The sequence below is a fragment of the Ammospiza nelsoni genome, chromosome 17 (assembly GCF_027579445.1).
Source record: "Ammospiza nelsoni isolate bAmmNel1 chromosome 17, bAmmNel1.pri, whole genome shotgun sequence".
Classification (NCBI taxonomy): Eukaryota; Metazoa; Chordata; class Aves; order Passeriformes; family Passerellidae; genus Ammospiza; species Ammospiza nelsoni.
In genome coordinates this window covers 4057552-4073568 of record NC_080649.1, presented here as the reverse complement: position 1 = coordinate 4073568, position 16017 = coordinate 4057552, and the positions used below count along the sequence as shown (strand labels likewise).

Below are 16017 nucleotides of genomic sequence, written 5' to 3'. Positions count from 1 at the left end.
AATATCTTAAATACTCTGCAAAGGTATAATAGCTCCCATCTAGCTCTGTGAAAACTTACCTATCTGTATTTAGCTTTAAATTTCCAAAAATTTATCCTGTTGGATCAAACACTGGCCAGTCTCCTAAAGGTGATGACTCCCAAGGTTCACACATACATTTTGCTCATTTTAGGTAAATGCATAGGTTATGTAGATAGAACAGGAATCAACACCTTATTACTTTTTGTGACCTCTTTGTAACCATTACTTTAATATAGACCCTGATTTTAAAGAGCAGGCTGCTCTCCTGTAGCTCCACTGCAGCTGGAACAATGTCATACATACCTTACACAACCAACCCCTCACTGGAAGAGGTGAGCTCCACTCCTAGCCTCAGTCTGCCACAGTCCTGGGTGCTCTGCTCATTGGCCAAATCCTTGCACCTTGCTCAGAGCTGCAGGAACATCTCAGCCAGCAGCACACAACACACAGAGAGGACAACTGGATGCCATTTGATGAGAAAAAACCTACAAAAAATCACAGCAGCCTGGTCTAGGAAGGGTAAACCCTCTCCAGGAGTCAGAAGGAGCTTGATATTTTACTCCTTGTACATGGAAATTGGTTGTGCTTGTTTTATGAATAGATCTTTCCTGCTTGTGCTTTCTGGTCACCTCGTCTTGCTCTGTGCCCTCTCTTTTTTCCCCCGTGTTGTGGGACTGTGACATGCAGCTCCGGAAACCTCCACCCACCACCCTCCCTCTCAGACTCACAGCCTATATATAGCAGGCACAGAGCTGCTGGGGGCTGCCTTACTTCCCTTTTCTTCTGAACAGAGCTTGTGGGTAACTTTCAAATCTGACACCACTGCTGAGGGAAGTCTTAGAGGAAGTGTTCTCACAGCCACGGGGAGCTGGGGGCTCTGGATGGAACAGCAAGGGGTTGAGGAGGACCTCAAACAGGTCCTTTTTTCCTGCAGAGATCCCAGCTGGGTTTCCTTAGCCATCCCCTGCCACCAAAGACCTGCAATTAAGAGCAGGAAAGCAATCTCTGCAGAACAGAGAGACAATTCACTCTCCCTCTTGCAGAAGGGCTCCTGTGAGTCACTTCTGTAGCAATCTAAAGGAAAAATGGTCTGTTTGTACACTGTCTGTCCATTATTTCTGTAGTGGTAATGTCTCCATGACCTTGTCTTGCTGTCTTGGGGAAGAGATAATGCCAAATACTTGGCAATTCTATATTTTCTATGTTCAAAGCACTGCAAGGAGGAATTAAGCATCTTCTGTTGCTCTCTCCATAACTAAGCCCATTGCTCTGATGATAGGGAATAAAATACTGTAAAGCTTTCATGTAGAAAATTTATCCCCAAAGAATTAAATAACCATGGGAAGAGACTAAACTCTGGTCTCATCAGGAAACTCTGGCTGGTTCAGTTCATGGTTAATCTGTATATTTTTTTTTAAAGACCAAAGAAACAAAGTCCTAAAACAGCAATAAAGCTGACTATTTGTTTTCACCTAGTGTGGTTCTTGACCATGAGTCAAAGTAAAAAGAAGTATGAGAATTGTAGTGAATTCTCTGCTGACTGTGGAAATAAATATTTGTGAAAATAACAACTGTAAAGTGATGCCAGAATTACATTCCATCTGTGAGCATCCCAGCCTTTAAGGATGGGCAGCTGCTGTTAAAACAACATCTACAAAACCTACCTCAAAAGCAAGACTTGCAGGATTATTTGCACCCAAACCAAGATTTTTGGACGTTTAACAGTACAAAGGGTGGTAACCAACTCAAAATCAGGGGAAGTTTGTTTTATTCTTCCAACTTATGCCTTGAAGCACAACAATTCCTTAGCACAGGCTGACAGCAAAATCATTTGCAGAACGTGCAGAAAAGGCTTTGTTTTAAATGCAGTGTTGCATTTGTGGCTGAGGTGAGGTTACACACAAGATGAGCACAAGCAAACGGCTCCCACGTGTGAGGATTGATTTCCCCTATTTCTCATCCCTGCTCTAGGGCTCAGCTCATAATTAGGGTCAGATTTTCTAAGAGCACAGGTGGTATTTAGGCATCAAAATAAATGGCCAGATTTTTGCCAGCCTTACCTTGGAGTGTGGGATAAGGTGGTGTTATGAATCACAGGGCTGCTGAGCGTTAAGCACTTTTTAAAATCAGGCCTACCGTACATACTTAAATTAAAGTTGAATGCTTTCAAAAATCTTCTCACAACTGGAACATTCTTCAAATTCTAGGTATTGGAAAAATGGGCCTTTAAAGCTTAGTGAGGTGCTAATTTTTACATGAATAGGGAACTGCTCCCTATAGCACCTATAAATCTGGCTGGCAGCAGTATTTAAGCAGTTCTGGTTCTCTAGTGTTGTATAAACTCTGCAGCAGTGCTCATTCCATGGGGAAGAGGGCAGATGCTGTGTGCCAGAGCTTACCTGTGTTAATTCTAAGCTGTGAAATAAATATTTTGCTAGCTAACAGGTAATGACAAACACTGCAGATGCATCAATCTCTTCTCAGCATATTGTCTCCAGCCACAACTGAGATTCTAAGAATTAAATGAAATTTTAAGCTTTGAACCCTCTGAAACATAATAAAAGAATGGTTCTTTTTACATGACTTTCTACAAGGAACCAAAACAAATTTATTTTTTTTATGCTCAAAAGCTAATACAGTGTAGAAACTGTATGAGGTTTTAGATTAGACTCTCCTTTCATCATTAGTTGCTCTATTTATCTTTTTTTTCAAAGCCGGTGAGTTCAGCCTTGCAGAATCCATGCTGCTGACTCAGCTAACTGAGCCAAAACTCATAAAAATCTATTTAAAAAGGGTCCAATGATTTTATTTTCTAATCGTAAATATGAAATTTAATTAGCATCTCATTGCTAACGAAGTCACCATGGAAGAGAAGACCGAGGAATTAGGCACAGGAGTGGAACATCAAGCATAAGACAAAGCAACAGTTATGTGGGAGCCAGTTTAACTCCTGCTTTTCTCCACTCCTGTTTCAGATTTTTTAAGAATGATGGGCTGTTTTTACAGGTTTCTGGCTCTGACAGCAAGGCCCGTCCCTCCTCTCTGTGGCAGCAATGACTCCATCATGTGAAATACCAAATAACAGCAGATAAGGGTCACTCTGGATTAGAAAAGGAAGCAAGGCAGAGCAAGTTGGATCTGAATTCAAAATCCTGTTTTGTCATAAGCTACTCAGGTCAGCAAGTGTTTCAAATCCTGTAAAAGCAATAGACTCATCAAATGAGAAAAGAACTCTCATTATTCTCCAGGGTACTGCAAACATCAGAAAGATTAAAGGAATGTTTTTAAATGAAGCATATGGAGAATTTAAAAAGCTCTTCAAGTAGGAATGTGTCCAGCCTTTTCATTACTAGCAATTTTAGAAGCTGTGTCCCAGGCTGACATCAGCACTGAGGTCAGCATTATTGGGTGGAATTCTGTCAACTGGGAGCGTCCTCTGCCACCTTCTCTGTGATCTCTGGAGAGCTCAGGAGCTCTTGCTCTGGCTTCACTCTCCCAGGTGGGCAGGAGGAGTTCCACAAGTGCCTGTCCCTGCACAGCAGCACAGCCACCTGGGCTGGAGGCAGGGACAGGAGCTCTCCTGGTGCCCCCCTCGGTGCCCCAGTGAGGAAGCACAGAACACAGAACACACAGGACAGGGGACCATGTGAGCAAATGCTGTGGGACAGCTCTGCAAGGGCTGGGGAACTGCAGTAACCACAAAGCTGTGTGTGCTTTCTCCCCACACTCACACTGAAATTGTTCACAGCAATCAGTGTGGGAGGAAGTGTTTACAGGACCTTTCCTGAGAGCGACTAATCATTAATAATTCCTGGATTGCTAGAAGAGCTTCAGCAGTAACTCTGTGAGTGGGCAAGTCCCCTGGGTGCTCTCAATGACAACATTCTCTGGGGTAAAAAGGAGTTGATCAGAGGTGGTCCTGGTTACTTTTATACATCAGGACAGTTTCATATCACTGTTACATTATCAGTCACTTGCAAGAGCCAAGAGCCACACCCTGACTTGTTAATACCAACACTGACTGGGGCAACACTGCCCATTTTATCACCACTGCTGGTTCTGAGCTGAGTGGTGAGTTGAGGTGAACTGAGCAAGGACCAACAGCCTTCTTCAAACAATGGATGCACAGTCCTTTGAGTGGTGATGGATGTCTCTGTAAATGAGACTTATCCCAGTTCAAATTCCTGAAATAATTCTGTTTCTTTCTAGTATTTATGATGACACTTATTCTAGCAAAGAAAAAAGAGGGAATGAAACTTTCTCACTCCACAGTTGGAGGGTCTGAAAGGGATAATTCTGGTAAAGCATATTTTTAAAGAACAAGGCAAGCTTAAAGCAATGGCCATATGCTCCTTTTGGATTCTTATATGCAAACTTTTAGCACTTAGCCAAAAATATTGCTGTTCCTTTTCAGGACAGAATGCTCCAGCTGGTGGCTCAGAATCCACATTCAACCACTCAGTAGTTTTCCTCTGGAGGAAATAAGGATTGCTGGTTTGGGCAGCAAAAGCTGTTCAGTTTCTCTTGGGCTTGTGTAAGGCCAAATTCAAGGTAGAGCAAATTTCTGGTCTGAGGTTAGAGAGTTCACTGCCTCCACATGAGGAGAGATGAGAGGTGGGCAGGAACCACTTCTAGACACAGACAACATATTGCAGGATGCCAGGATGTGGCATTGCCCAGCCCACAGAAGCTGATGCTCTCAGCTCCCACCAGCACAGCAACCTGGACAACCTGGATTGCTACAAACAGCTGTGTGTGCAGCATTCTCCACAAGAGAAAAGAACTGGAAGAATATCCCAAATGAAAATCTGACTTTGTTTAGAGCATGCTAAAGCACAATGGCCTGTCTGTTTCCAGGCAGGTTTGTTTTCATTTGCTGTGCCTTGTGCATTGCTTCACCTCCCTCTGTCACAAACTGGAGGTGAGTGATGCTTTCAGCTCTAATATCTGCTGGACAGAGAGGAATTTGCCAGATGCCTTCTCTCACTTGATGAGACTCCCATGCATGGGCTGGGAATCAGAATCAGAGAGGAGAAGGAAAGGAGATATTGAACAAGACAAGTGAGGGGAGTCAAAATAACAGGTCAGGCTGAGGGGAGGGAGGACTTGGGATGTTCTGTGAGGACCAAAGGAGCAGTAACAAACCACCCTCTGCCTTTTATCATGCTCTTTCCTCACCATATTTGAATGTTCAAATAATCATTTCTACTGTTCAGTCCCTTTGTGCAGACTCCACTTGAAGCGCTGATGGCATTGGCTATTTAACAGCCAAAATTTCTAAATGCATTCAAGATTTCTAATACTATCCTGCTCAAGTAGCTTTGGATTTCTGCCCTATTATCATGTTGCAATGATGCAGTTGTAATGAGTTTACATTTTTCTGCATTGCAGCACACACTACAAGGTATCAGCAGCTTGTCACTGAATCCACAGCCTTTAAAGGGGCATTCAAATTCTGATCACTTCTGCCTCAGACCAAGCATTTTCCAGTTGTTCCTTGCAGGTGGAATATTCTTCCTGATATTGTATTCTCACATAGCTTCTAAGGCCAATCTGGAGGCAGCCCTGCTCTCCCAGGTGTGCAGCCTTGCTGGGCAGTGATTCAGTGAAGGTGCTGCTGTCAATAGTGTTTAATCCAGCAAAACTGCCTGGATGCTGCTCTCAGTATGGATATGGATGAGTCACAAAAACACCATTCTGCAGTGTAACACTCCATATGAAAATATTCAAGTATCACTTTTCCTTCAGGCCACAGACTTGCGGATTAAAAAACCCAACAGATTCAGCCTTTCCAGCCTTTCGGGAAATGTAAAATTCCTTCACTTTTTTTGAACAACTGAAGCAAGAGAAAAACACATTGTTTTCAATCCTGACATAAAAGTTTAAACATTTTTTGTTTCATGCTACTCTGGTATCTTTTAGGGCATAAATTGCTAAAAAAGAGAGAATAAAAGACAGAAGGAAATTAAACCTTCTAAAATAAAATTTGCCAGTCTTGGGTCTTTCTGAAAAATATGTAACTGGAAATACAGGAGTATGGTACTGTAAGAATGAAGCACAAAAGATTCTTAAAGAATTAAAGATTCTTAAAGAATTAAATTTTGGGACTTATCCTGACTTCCTTTGGCAGGAGCTGTGAAGGAGGAGTAGCAGTATGGGAGCAGGGAAGAATCTTACCTTAAGCTTGTTTTATTTTTCCCTCAGGAAAAATATCAGCTCAGCAATAGTAAAGAATGTGGGAAAAATTGATGGAATTTTCTATTTTCAGTCATTGCAAATCATTAGTGAAAAGAGTTTGATGATCTCACTAACTACCTCATTATAAACTCCAAAAACCATATGGAACGTAAACTACCTTCACATGGTGCTCAGAGACATGATTTAGTGCTGCACTTGGCAGTGGTGGGTTAACAGTTGGACTCAGTGACCTTAAAGGTCTTTTCCAACCTAAATAATTCTGCAATTCAGAAAAAGCCAAGCAATGAGATGCAGGAAGCAGATGCTGGATAGACACTGTGACTTGTTATTGTAAAAAACATGAAACTGCCACCAGGGAGGAAAAGTTCTTTTAAATACAGACTCCATGCAATGGACCAGTTTGGTCAGTGAGTACTGCAGGTCATTGGTATTTGGATTGAGTTGTTAAAAGCCAAAAACCTTCAAATGATCTTACAAATGTGATAATTTTACAGTTCATGATCAAAGTTTCAATCATTATTTCCACTGTAGTTTGGAAATGTACTTGGTGTAAAAAGACTTGAAACAGCCTTTGGGTGTTTTCCCAGTTTCATCAGGATTCAGAATCACCAGAGGGAAATATTTGATAGCTGCCTTTATTAGTGTTTCAAATCTTGGAGGAACTTATTTTTGTGCTCAAATATATTAAATGTATGTAACAACCCATTAAGTATACTCAGACTGATTTCAAGTATGGGCACAGCCAGATTGGAGATGCTTCTATAAGTTTAGAGCTATAAAATTTAAGTGGAAACAATTCTTCAGCTGCTAATGACAACCATGTATGTACTGCTATCATACAGCTTCTTCTGCACGCAGATGGAAGAAATATCCTTATCTCACTTTAAACAGAAACCTTATGCTAGAATTGAGCATCTCAATTACAACCTGAGGAAAACTTTCCAGCAAAACCCAGTGCTCAGACGGCCAGTGGGAATCCTTTCCTTGGCTGCACTGAAGCTGATTCCTCCCCTGAACTCCAAAAATCAGGGCTGACTTTACCAAGTACCTGTGTGTAAGGCCAAGCTGGCCTCAGGGACCAGAACAAACACATCCCTTAATGCAACACCAAATTACTTCACACAGAGAAATTCACTGAGGCAACAATTACTACAAATAACATCACACACACAGCTGTATATACATTTATCCTTTTGACAAAACCAGAATGTTACAGCATTTCATTTGACATTTCTGACAGATTTCCAGTGGGATTTGGCAAATTTCTTTCCTTTTTTTGAGCTGCTAAACAGATTCACTGAAGTAGACAGCATTAGAAAGTAATGCCCCATGCAGCCCTGAAGATAAAATAGGTTTTGCAGGACTAACATAACAGGAATATTCTCCTCACCACATGTTCAGCACTGGGAGCAGACAGTGAACAACATGTTGCCAGTTTTGGGTGCTATTAGTAACGTGTGTTTGCTTTTTGTATATGAAAGCAAAAGTTCTTACGCAAAAGTTCTTACTTGTGGAAGAGGTTTTACAGCAACTTCTGTGAGCCAGAGAGAAGTTTGATAAGAGGATCCATGTTTACCACTGAAAGAATTTTCTACCAAGGTTGTTGACATAGAAACCAAGAAAGAAAGAAGGATAAATAGAGAAACCTGCAACTGCCTGTTCCAATAAGCACTTTGTCTCTCGTGACCAAGGAGTAAAGTGTAAATTTATGAGTTTTGTAAGAATGTATAAAAAGCATGCACACTATAATAAAGAGTTTGAAGCCTTCTGAAAATGGAGTGTGTCATTCTGTATTGTCTCCATCTCAACTACAACACTTACTCACTGGTAAAATGTTACATGTAGATCACTAATCTTGGGAGTTCATGTCACTCCCAAACAATTGCCCTTCCTAGAGCCCAAATATTTGGCAGAAGGTTATGAAGGGAGGTGTTTTAAATCCAAGTTCAGAGGAGGCTGTGCTTAACTCAGTGTGCAAACCTCAGCCAAGGGAATCCACTGTCCAGAGCTGGGACACTGTGACAGAGAATCTGGCAGAGCTGCTCTTCTGTCTAACTGCACTTTAAACAGCCTGGCACTGCATTCTCCTCTTGCCTGGGAGGAGCAGCAGTGAGAGGGTGATATAGGGAGAGAATACAGACTGAAGCAGCAGAGACAACGAAGCTTTTATCACTCATTGGATGTGTGCCACAGACACCAATTATATACATTTGACAGCAACCATTATAATTCCAGAGTCCTTGAACAAATCACAAGCAGAAAGATTACCTTCCTGAAAATACTCATTGCCATTAAATAAGTGACCCAGACTAGAGGATGAAGGCAGCACTTAAGAAAAAATTTGGGGAAAGGGTAGAGATGGAGAATATTATTACATGTAGACCTGTAAAACCCCATCATTTGTTCTGAAAAAGGAATTGCAGATTCACTGCAGATACTGGATTACAGTGTCTGTGAGTGCAAATCCTACAGACAGCAGTGGCAAAACTGCTGAGACAAAAGACAAAGAATTTTTCTCTCATATAAGGGGTGAGACTTGACCAAACTTGGTGGGGTTTATGGTTTTACCCTTCAGTTTGAAAATCACAAGGCATACTTCCATATTTCTTCTAAAGTTTAGATTGCTGTGGAGGATACTGCCAAAGAAAGCTGCCATAGGTCAAACTCCACCATCACTTACACAACTTAATGACCATATCTAAGTGAAAGATTTGTATTTCATGAAAGATGCATTTCAATATCAAAGAGAGAGTTAAGCCATCTGCTAACAAGTGGGTAGCTAAGGATCTCTATAAATTTCATCCTCTGTGAGCAATCATCCCATATATCTATCAGATAAAAACTTTTACCAAGCAACTGTACAGAAACCAAGGTCATTTGGTGTATGGCATTCTGGTATCTCCAGCATATCCAGTTATTTGGGATTCACCCTTCTAGAGAAGGTCCAAATTGACTTTAACTGTAAAAGATACAGGGAGGCAGATGGCTCTTCCTTCTCCCCCACATTGAAAGTTTATTAAGAAAATTTATTACTCAAGTTGATTTAACTCTTAATTAAGAGTTAAATCTAATTGAAAGGAACTATTTGCATAAGAACGGTGAGTCAAACACATGATTCTGAATTTCTGTTCTGGGGTTAGCTCTCTTGGTACAGCAATTTCCTGAGGAGGATAGAAAGTTTCCAAGCTCTTTCCTGCTGAAATTTCTCCTCTGCTAGACACATGATTCAAGAAACTGGACACAGACAAACACAAAAATAAAATTTCTGTCTCCAGGTCCCCTTACAAATGTCACAACACACCTGTAAAATGTCCATTTTTAACTCAACACAAGCGAACTATATGAAGCAAAAGAAAAGAAGGGAGGAAGAGAGAGAGAGAAGAGAAATTGTCTCAGCCAATTTATTTATGGGAGCCTTTACAAAAAGAACCAGTAAGAGGGGCAAAAAATACCGATGAAACAAGGCACAAAATCCAAAAGTTTTGTAGAATGACTCAAAGGAATACAAATGCTGTTCCCATCACAAGATGAGTTGCAACAGAGTAAGAAAGAGTCATATTAGACCTGAATGTATAAAATGAGCATCTCTTATTTTATTGTTCTAGGCTTTTGCAAGATCCAAAAGGCAAAGATATTTTAATGTAACTGTTTCTGTATTCAGAAGAGAATGCTCACAGCTCAAAGGCCACAGTTTCTAGCTCTGAATCAGAAAGGATATCTTATAATTACAAACATAAAAATTTAAGCTCCTTTCACTCATAAGGAGATGGACAATTTCAGAAAGCCAGACAGATTGCTAAGAGAATTCTCTCACATAATAATTCTCTTATTAATTCAGCTGAGTTTAATAAGTGAACCTTATTCTGTTCCCAAAAGACCACACCAGAACATCCACAGAAATAAATCTTCAGTCTCAATAGTCCTGCTCAAGAAGGTGAGGCTAAAAAGCTTCATCAAAGAAATGCACTTATTTGTCACATCTGATTCAAAGCATACAAATTTAAGCAAGGAATAATACCAGATATTGTCCTTGGATGCAGTTTTTAGCCATGTCTGATCTTGGTGACTCACCAATATGTCTGGTAGAAAAGACATGAGCTGTTTCCAGATCCTAGGAGCAAAGTTACTGCCACTACAGCATTGGAGATGAGAACCACTACATTTGGGACTTGGAGTCCCATAGGAATCAAAAGGACAAAAACTACATCAGTGTGAGATCAGAAATTCTGCTGTGGGGCAGGAGTTCCAGAAGTTTATTAAGTTTAGTAAAAAGATTAATGAACAACTAGAACTATTTTTTACAGTTCTCCAAAGGCATTTTGCATTGTGCTCTCCCATTTTTTCATCTACCTCCAGTCCCATCACTAAGCTCTTTCTCTGCTCAGGTTACATATTCTGCAGGGGAAAGAGGAGCTGAGAGACTGCAATACTTCCTCTGGTTTCCCTTCAGGCTGGCAGCAGGGATCCTAAAGCAGCAGTGCAAGGCCAGCTGCATCAGCAGTTCCTCCCAGTTTGAATGCAATATAAAGATAAAAACAGATAGAGAAACCTGGTGGAGAGTTGTGGTAAGGAGGTAGGAAGGAGTGGGATGGCAGAAAGAGAAGGGATAGAATACCCAGAGTCAGGGCAGGCTCTATTTGAGAGTGGAGAGCAAGACAAAGGGGTTACAGGTATTAGAAAATACTGTTTGTGAGACAGAAAGAAACAGAGAGACAGGATGGCAGTGGTTATTTGTTATGAATGACTAAATATGAGTGTGAGCATTGGAAGGAAGCTATGCAAGTGTAAAAGTCTCCTATTTTGGGATGCATTCCCAAAACTTTAAATATGTAAATCCTGCACATGTCCATGGAAGGGAATGAGAGGACTAAAAGATGTGTGTGTGCAAGGACAGCCCAGTGGAGAGGCAGCAGCTCTCACAAAAGGATCTTGCCATGGCAGCAAACACAAGAGAGAGTGGATGGAGCAGGAAGTGGGAGTGCATGTGTGAAGCTGGAGGAACACCAGGAAAGGGGAACACAAGAGCAAGAAGGAACTGACAGAGGGGAGGGAGAGATTAGGAACTTGAGGGAGGATGTACAGTCTATTGCACAGGCACAAAAGAAGGTAGAGGCAAAGGAAAGGAGTGAAGAAGGGAAATATTTGTCACACAGAAAATACTCTTGATTGCATAAAAAGGCATAAAAAGATGGTGAAAAAGATAAGAAGAAATAGAGATGGTTGAGAATAGAAAAAAAGGAAGTGAGAAGAACAAATAAAAAGAGGAAGAAAACTGAATAAGAAAGATTTTTCTAGTTAACAGAAAGCATAAATCTCAGTGAAGAGATTTAAAGAAAGGGCTAGAGCACAACAAACTATGGGTAGAACCAGAAATACTCTGGAGAGCAGTGCTGATGATCAGTCCTTCATCTCCCCTCTCCAGACCTCCATATCAACTCTCTTTCCCCGTGCATATTTGCACCTCCAGCTACAGCCTCTGTGCCTCCCTCAACCCTGGGCTCCAAGGATCGGCGCACGCCGAGTACCAGAGCTGAGGAGGGCAGGGAAAGCACAAATGGAACCATTTTCAAAGAACCTTTTGAATATCAATGCAAAGAAGGTGAAAGTGGAACTTTCAGTGATCAGAGCTGTGGAAGGCAGCAGGGAGGTGAGCTGCTCTGGCAGCTGCTCTCCTTACCTTGGGTGCTCATGAGTGACCGGCTGTCTGGCTGCAGCTGCTGCAGGCTGCACTGTCTACGTCTCTCGCCTCCATGCAATTGTCAGCATCTCTCCAGGAGTCCTGGAGAGGTTATTTGTGCACTGCAGCTGTTGAAAAGTAAAGAAAACACAAGGGGTAAAACACTCCCTAGCCCCCAAAGTACAGCAGTTTCAGGAGAATCAGGAATGAAGGAGGTTGGGGCACTGGGGGCAGAACGAGCAAAAAGCCACACAGAAAGTAAGAAAAAGTGTGTCAGAGACTGGGAGGGGCGGAGAAGGAAAATGCAAAGATCTGACAGGAAACCAGACTATAAATCTGCTTCGGGTTGAAAAAAACACATTCTGCTCCGCAGCAATAGGGGCTGTTTGCAAATGACTCTGCAGGCAGGTGACAGCAGAGCCCTGTGACACCAGGCAAGCAAATCAGGAGGTACTGCTGCCCCTTCCCCAGGAGGAGCAGTGGGCAGAGGTGGCAGCACTGACACCCAGCTCAGGCACAAGAAGCAGCCTGTCTGCACTGCCTCACTTCCAGCTGCACACACTGCCAGGGCATGTTTTCCTGGGGCACAAGGAGATGTGCTTAATGCCAGTCTGGCTGGTGCTGTGCTCCTCCCAGCACAGGGCAGCAGCCCTGGTGTCTCAGGGCACTTGCTGGTAGAAAGCAGGTGGGAGAGAAAAAAGAATGAAGGAACTGAAGAAAACAGAGTTTCAAGAACAACAGTTCCAGGTAGAAGGAGTTCTGGGTTTTCCCAGATTTCAAAGGTTTTTCATTAAGCATCTATTTTATTAATAGCTCCTTTTGCTGAAAAGGTAGTCAACAAGGTTTACTTTATGCATAGATGATTTTACAGTTGAAGGATGCTTTAAAGAACATGTTTTCCAAAGGGAGTGTTTGCTGACACAAAGAAGCTGCAGTATCTTGTATTGCTTCAATGCTGGATTCCAGGCTTAAGGCCAACATGCAAACCCAGCCCCTGGTGGGTCTCACAGAGGAATTCTTGCTGCAATCAAGAGCCCCCCTGCAGCCAAACCCACCAGAGCAAAGTCACCCAGTCCCTGCCCTTGCTGTTCTCTGGGTCCTGCAGGACCAGGAGTCACCAGCACTTCTAGAAACATCCTTCAGTGCTCTGCCTCACTGCTGAGGGATCCTGAGCCTGAACCCCTTGTGCGGTGTGCTGGCTCTTGTACAAGGCACAGGTACAGCTCTGCTCCTCACGCCCAAGGTTTCACCTTTACACTGGGCAGATGTGCAGAGGTGAAGCCTCACTGGAGTCAGGTCCTGGGTGTGTTAGGGACAGAGAGAACCCTTAAAGAAAGGATGAGTAATAAAGATGTCAGTGTGCAAGAGTGACTGCAAAGGTCACCAGTCCAGGTATAAGTGCAAACACATCAAATTACAGGAACAATAACAGGGGTTTCAGCAGAGTCACCCACAGGTTTTGCTGTCTGGATTACCTTCTGCTACCTCATGATTTTTGCAAGGTTCAGTTTTTCTTTCAGGGTGACTAGAAAAAAAACAACTATGTATGTATGGGCATGAATATCTGTTTATTTCCTGAGACAAAACAACAGAAATAAAATCAGAAATACTAGAAAAATAAGCATAAGCAACCTACAATAGATAATTTAGGAATTTGTGTGGGGGGAAAGCATGGTGACAGTAGTGGAGGGAGAAAATAAGAAAGGAAAAAGTATTTGGTAGAGAATAAAGAAAAACATAACAAATGGAAAGTAAGTACAAAAGAACAGTGGAAAAACTGTCAAAGGATAGAGTGGCATCAAAGAGCAGAATAGAGGAAGTGAGGTGATACAGTGAAAAGAAGAAATGTAAAGAAAATAGAGAAAACACATGGCTCAAAGTCTTGCTACAATAACACATAAAGTGTTCTTACCAAACTGAAAATCTGAAGCCCGAAAAAATTGTGAGGGTGCTCTGCTCCAATTGTCCCTTATTTTTTCTCTAACTTCACATGTTTGTAACTGCACCTGGATTGGTGAGGGTCTAAGTTTATCCATAGGATCATTCAGAAAGGGATCTGGAAGCAATTCTAGTTTTCTATATCAAGAGCTCAAAGATAAAGGAAGGCAGGAATTTCTGTCTTCTGTTGAGCAATAGCAGAACTTTTGCTACCCCCTCTACCAATTATTTTTCCAGTGAGGACTACATTGTGATGTGTTACTTATATTCTTGTGCAACTTTACCAAAATTCACTGCTGAACAAACTTGGAGCTGCATGTGACAAGGTGCAGGAAAACCTCCTGCTTTGAGCACTCAAAAATCTCACCATGTAACAACTGCACAGATGAGGTTCTGCAGTTTCTGACTGGGGGAAAGTCTGTGAAACTTTGGGTTAAAACTGTGAAATAGAGCTACAAGAATGATGGCTTACAATTCTTCCATCAAAACCAATACAAGTCACTTTTGAGTTGAGCTTTCTGCTGCTTTCACAGAGGAAGCTGATTTGTGCATGCAACAGAGGAACCATTTTAAGCACAACCAGAGAAACTAACTCTGCTGGCAGGAGGCTTTGTGGCTTCACTTCAATTTTAAAATCACAGATATTCCATACATAGTTCCTAACCTGAAAGGAAAAACATGTGAAAAATTCAAATCAAAACTCACAAAGTCTCATTACAGCTTTCTCCTTCTCTCCTTGATTTCTTCAGCAAACAAGGTATCAGGCAGCACACTCTGAAACTGCCCTACAAGCAAGGGGTTAGGTATCATTTGTTCCTGTTCCTGCTTTTGCTTTGTTTAATGCTGTAGATTACAAACAGATCAAAAACTACAGTAACTGTTTTAAAGAAGATGCCACATTTCCCTGCATTAAAGTGACACCACAGAGATGAAGCAATTATCCAGCAAAACCTGAGCAGCTTTAAGGAATCTATCAGAGAAATCAAAGAACCCAAAATTCTCATAGTCATAAAGGGTTTACTGGCAAACTGAGATTAGCTGAGCAGGATACAGTCATCAATCACAAAGCCACATGTAACTGAGTATCAACTCTCTTTTAAAAGAATTTACAATCTTAATCCCAGTTTTCAGGTGTAAAAAAATTCTCTCAAGCTATAAAAAAGTGTTATAGTGAGGCTGCAGTTCCTTGAGGCTGGCAGACTGAAGTTATGTGTTTCACACAATGTAAGTGTAGAAAATAATTATGTTCTATTAGGCAACCAGAAAACATAAAAAACTTCAGATGTATCACCTAAAATACAGCAAAAAGCTGCAGAGTTTGAACCAGGGGCTTTCCTCACCCAAATTCATGGTCTAGCAGCCTGACTGGTAGTTCTAAACAAGAAATATTCCTTTTTTATTTTTAGTTTTTTGGGGGTGAGAAAAAAGAATTGCCTTAAAAAGATACCCGTTCTCTGTCCTCTGATTCTTTTTTTGTAATAATGATAATTTAAGAAATTCCACTGGAACTTTCAGTTTAACAAGCTGTCCAGCTAAGAGTTAACAATAAACAATACTTTTTTTGTTATTGGTGTTTGTTAGGGTTTCTCAGATTTCTTTCATTAAACTTGGTGCAGGAAACAATAAATTGCACTTCTATTTTCAAAGGAACTCCTCTCACCTGAAACCCCCTGGAAGGACACACCTGCTATGTTTGCTGTCTCCCTCTTTCCCAGAGACTTCAGAAAGAAATGGTATATTTCATTCCTTCCAGTTGGTCTAATTCTGCAGGATCTGAGCCCTGGTGGTACAACCTGAACAAGGCTACATTTTAAATCCTTTGGTGGTGCTGTACCTTCCCTTCGTCCCTGCTTTTACTTTGGATTCCTTGCATAAAAAGCCAGCAAAATTTCAAGGTAATTCTATTAGGTGATCAAACAGTGGAGAAGATTTTGAATTTTAGATATTCCTCCCCGTTTTTGCTGGCCTCCCACACATTTTGCCCATGGGTGTGTTTCATACCAGAACATCTTTACTGGGGTCTACAGGGAAAGTTTCTCTCTTTTCTCCTTCTGTCTGTCCCAGAGGAATCCCATATGCTTCCTATGGGAATAAACTTCCCTTGGTGTAAGGTTCTCCTTGTGCGCCACAATTTCTTACAGGAGGTGTTTTTAAAGACATGATTCATCAGCTCTAAGACAGAG

At 41.6% G+C, this 16017-nt stretch overlaps 1 protein-coding gene across 1 annotated transcript in view; it reads right to left on the bottom strand.

Annotated features, from left to right (window-relative positions):
- CARD11 (caspase recruitment domain family member 11) overlaps positions 1-12097 on the bottom strand; it is a 44685-nt gene extending 32588 nt beyond the window's left edge. The window contains exon 1 of the mRNA XM_059484289.1: positions 11897-12097. Coding sequence (XP_059340272.1) covers positions 11897-11909 — 13 coding nt within the window. The 5' untranslated portion in view covers positions 11910-12097. The remainder of the gene's footprint in view (positions 1-11896) is intronic.
- Between the last annotated feature and the right edge of the window lie 3920 nt (positions 12098-16017).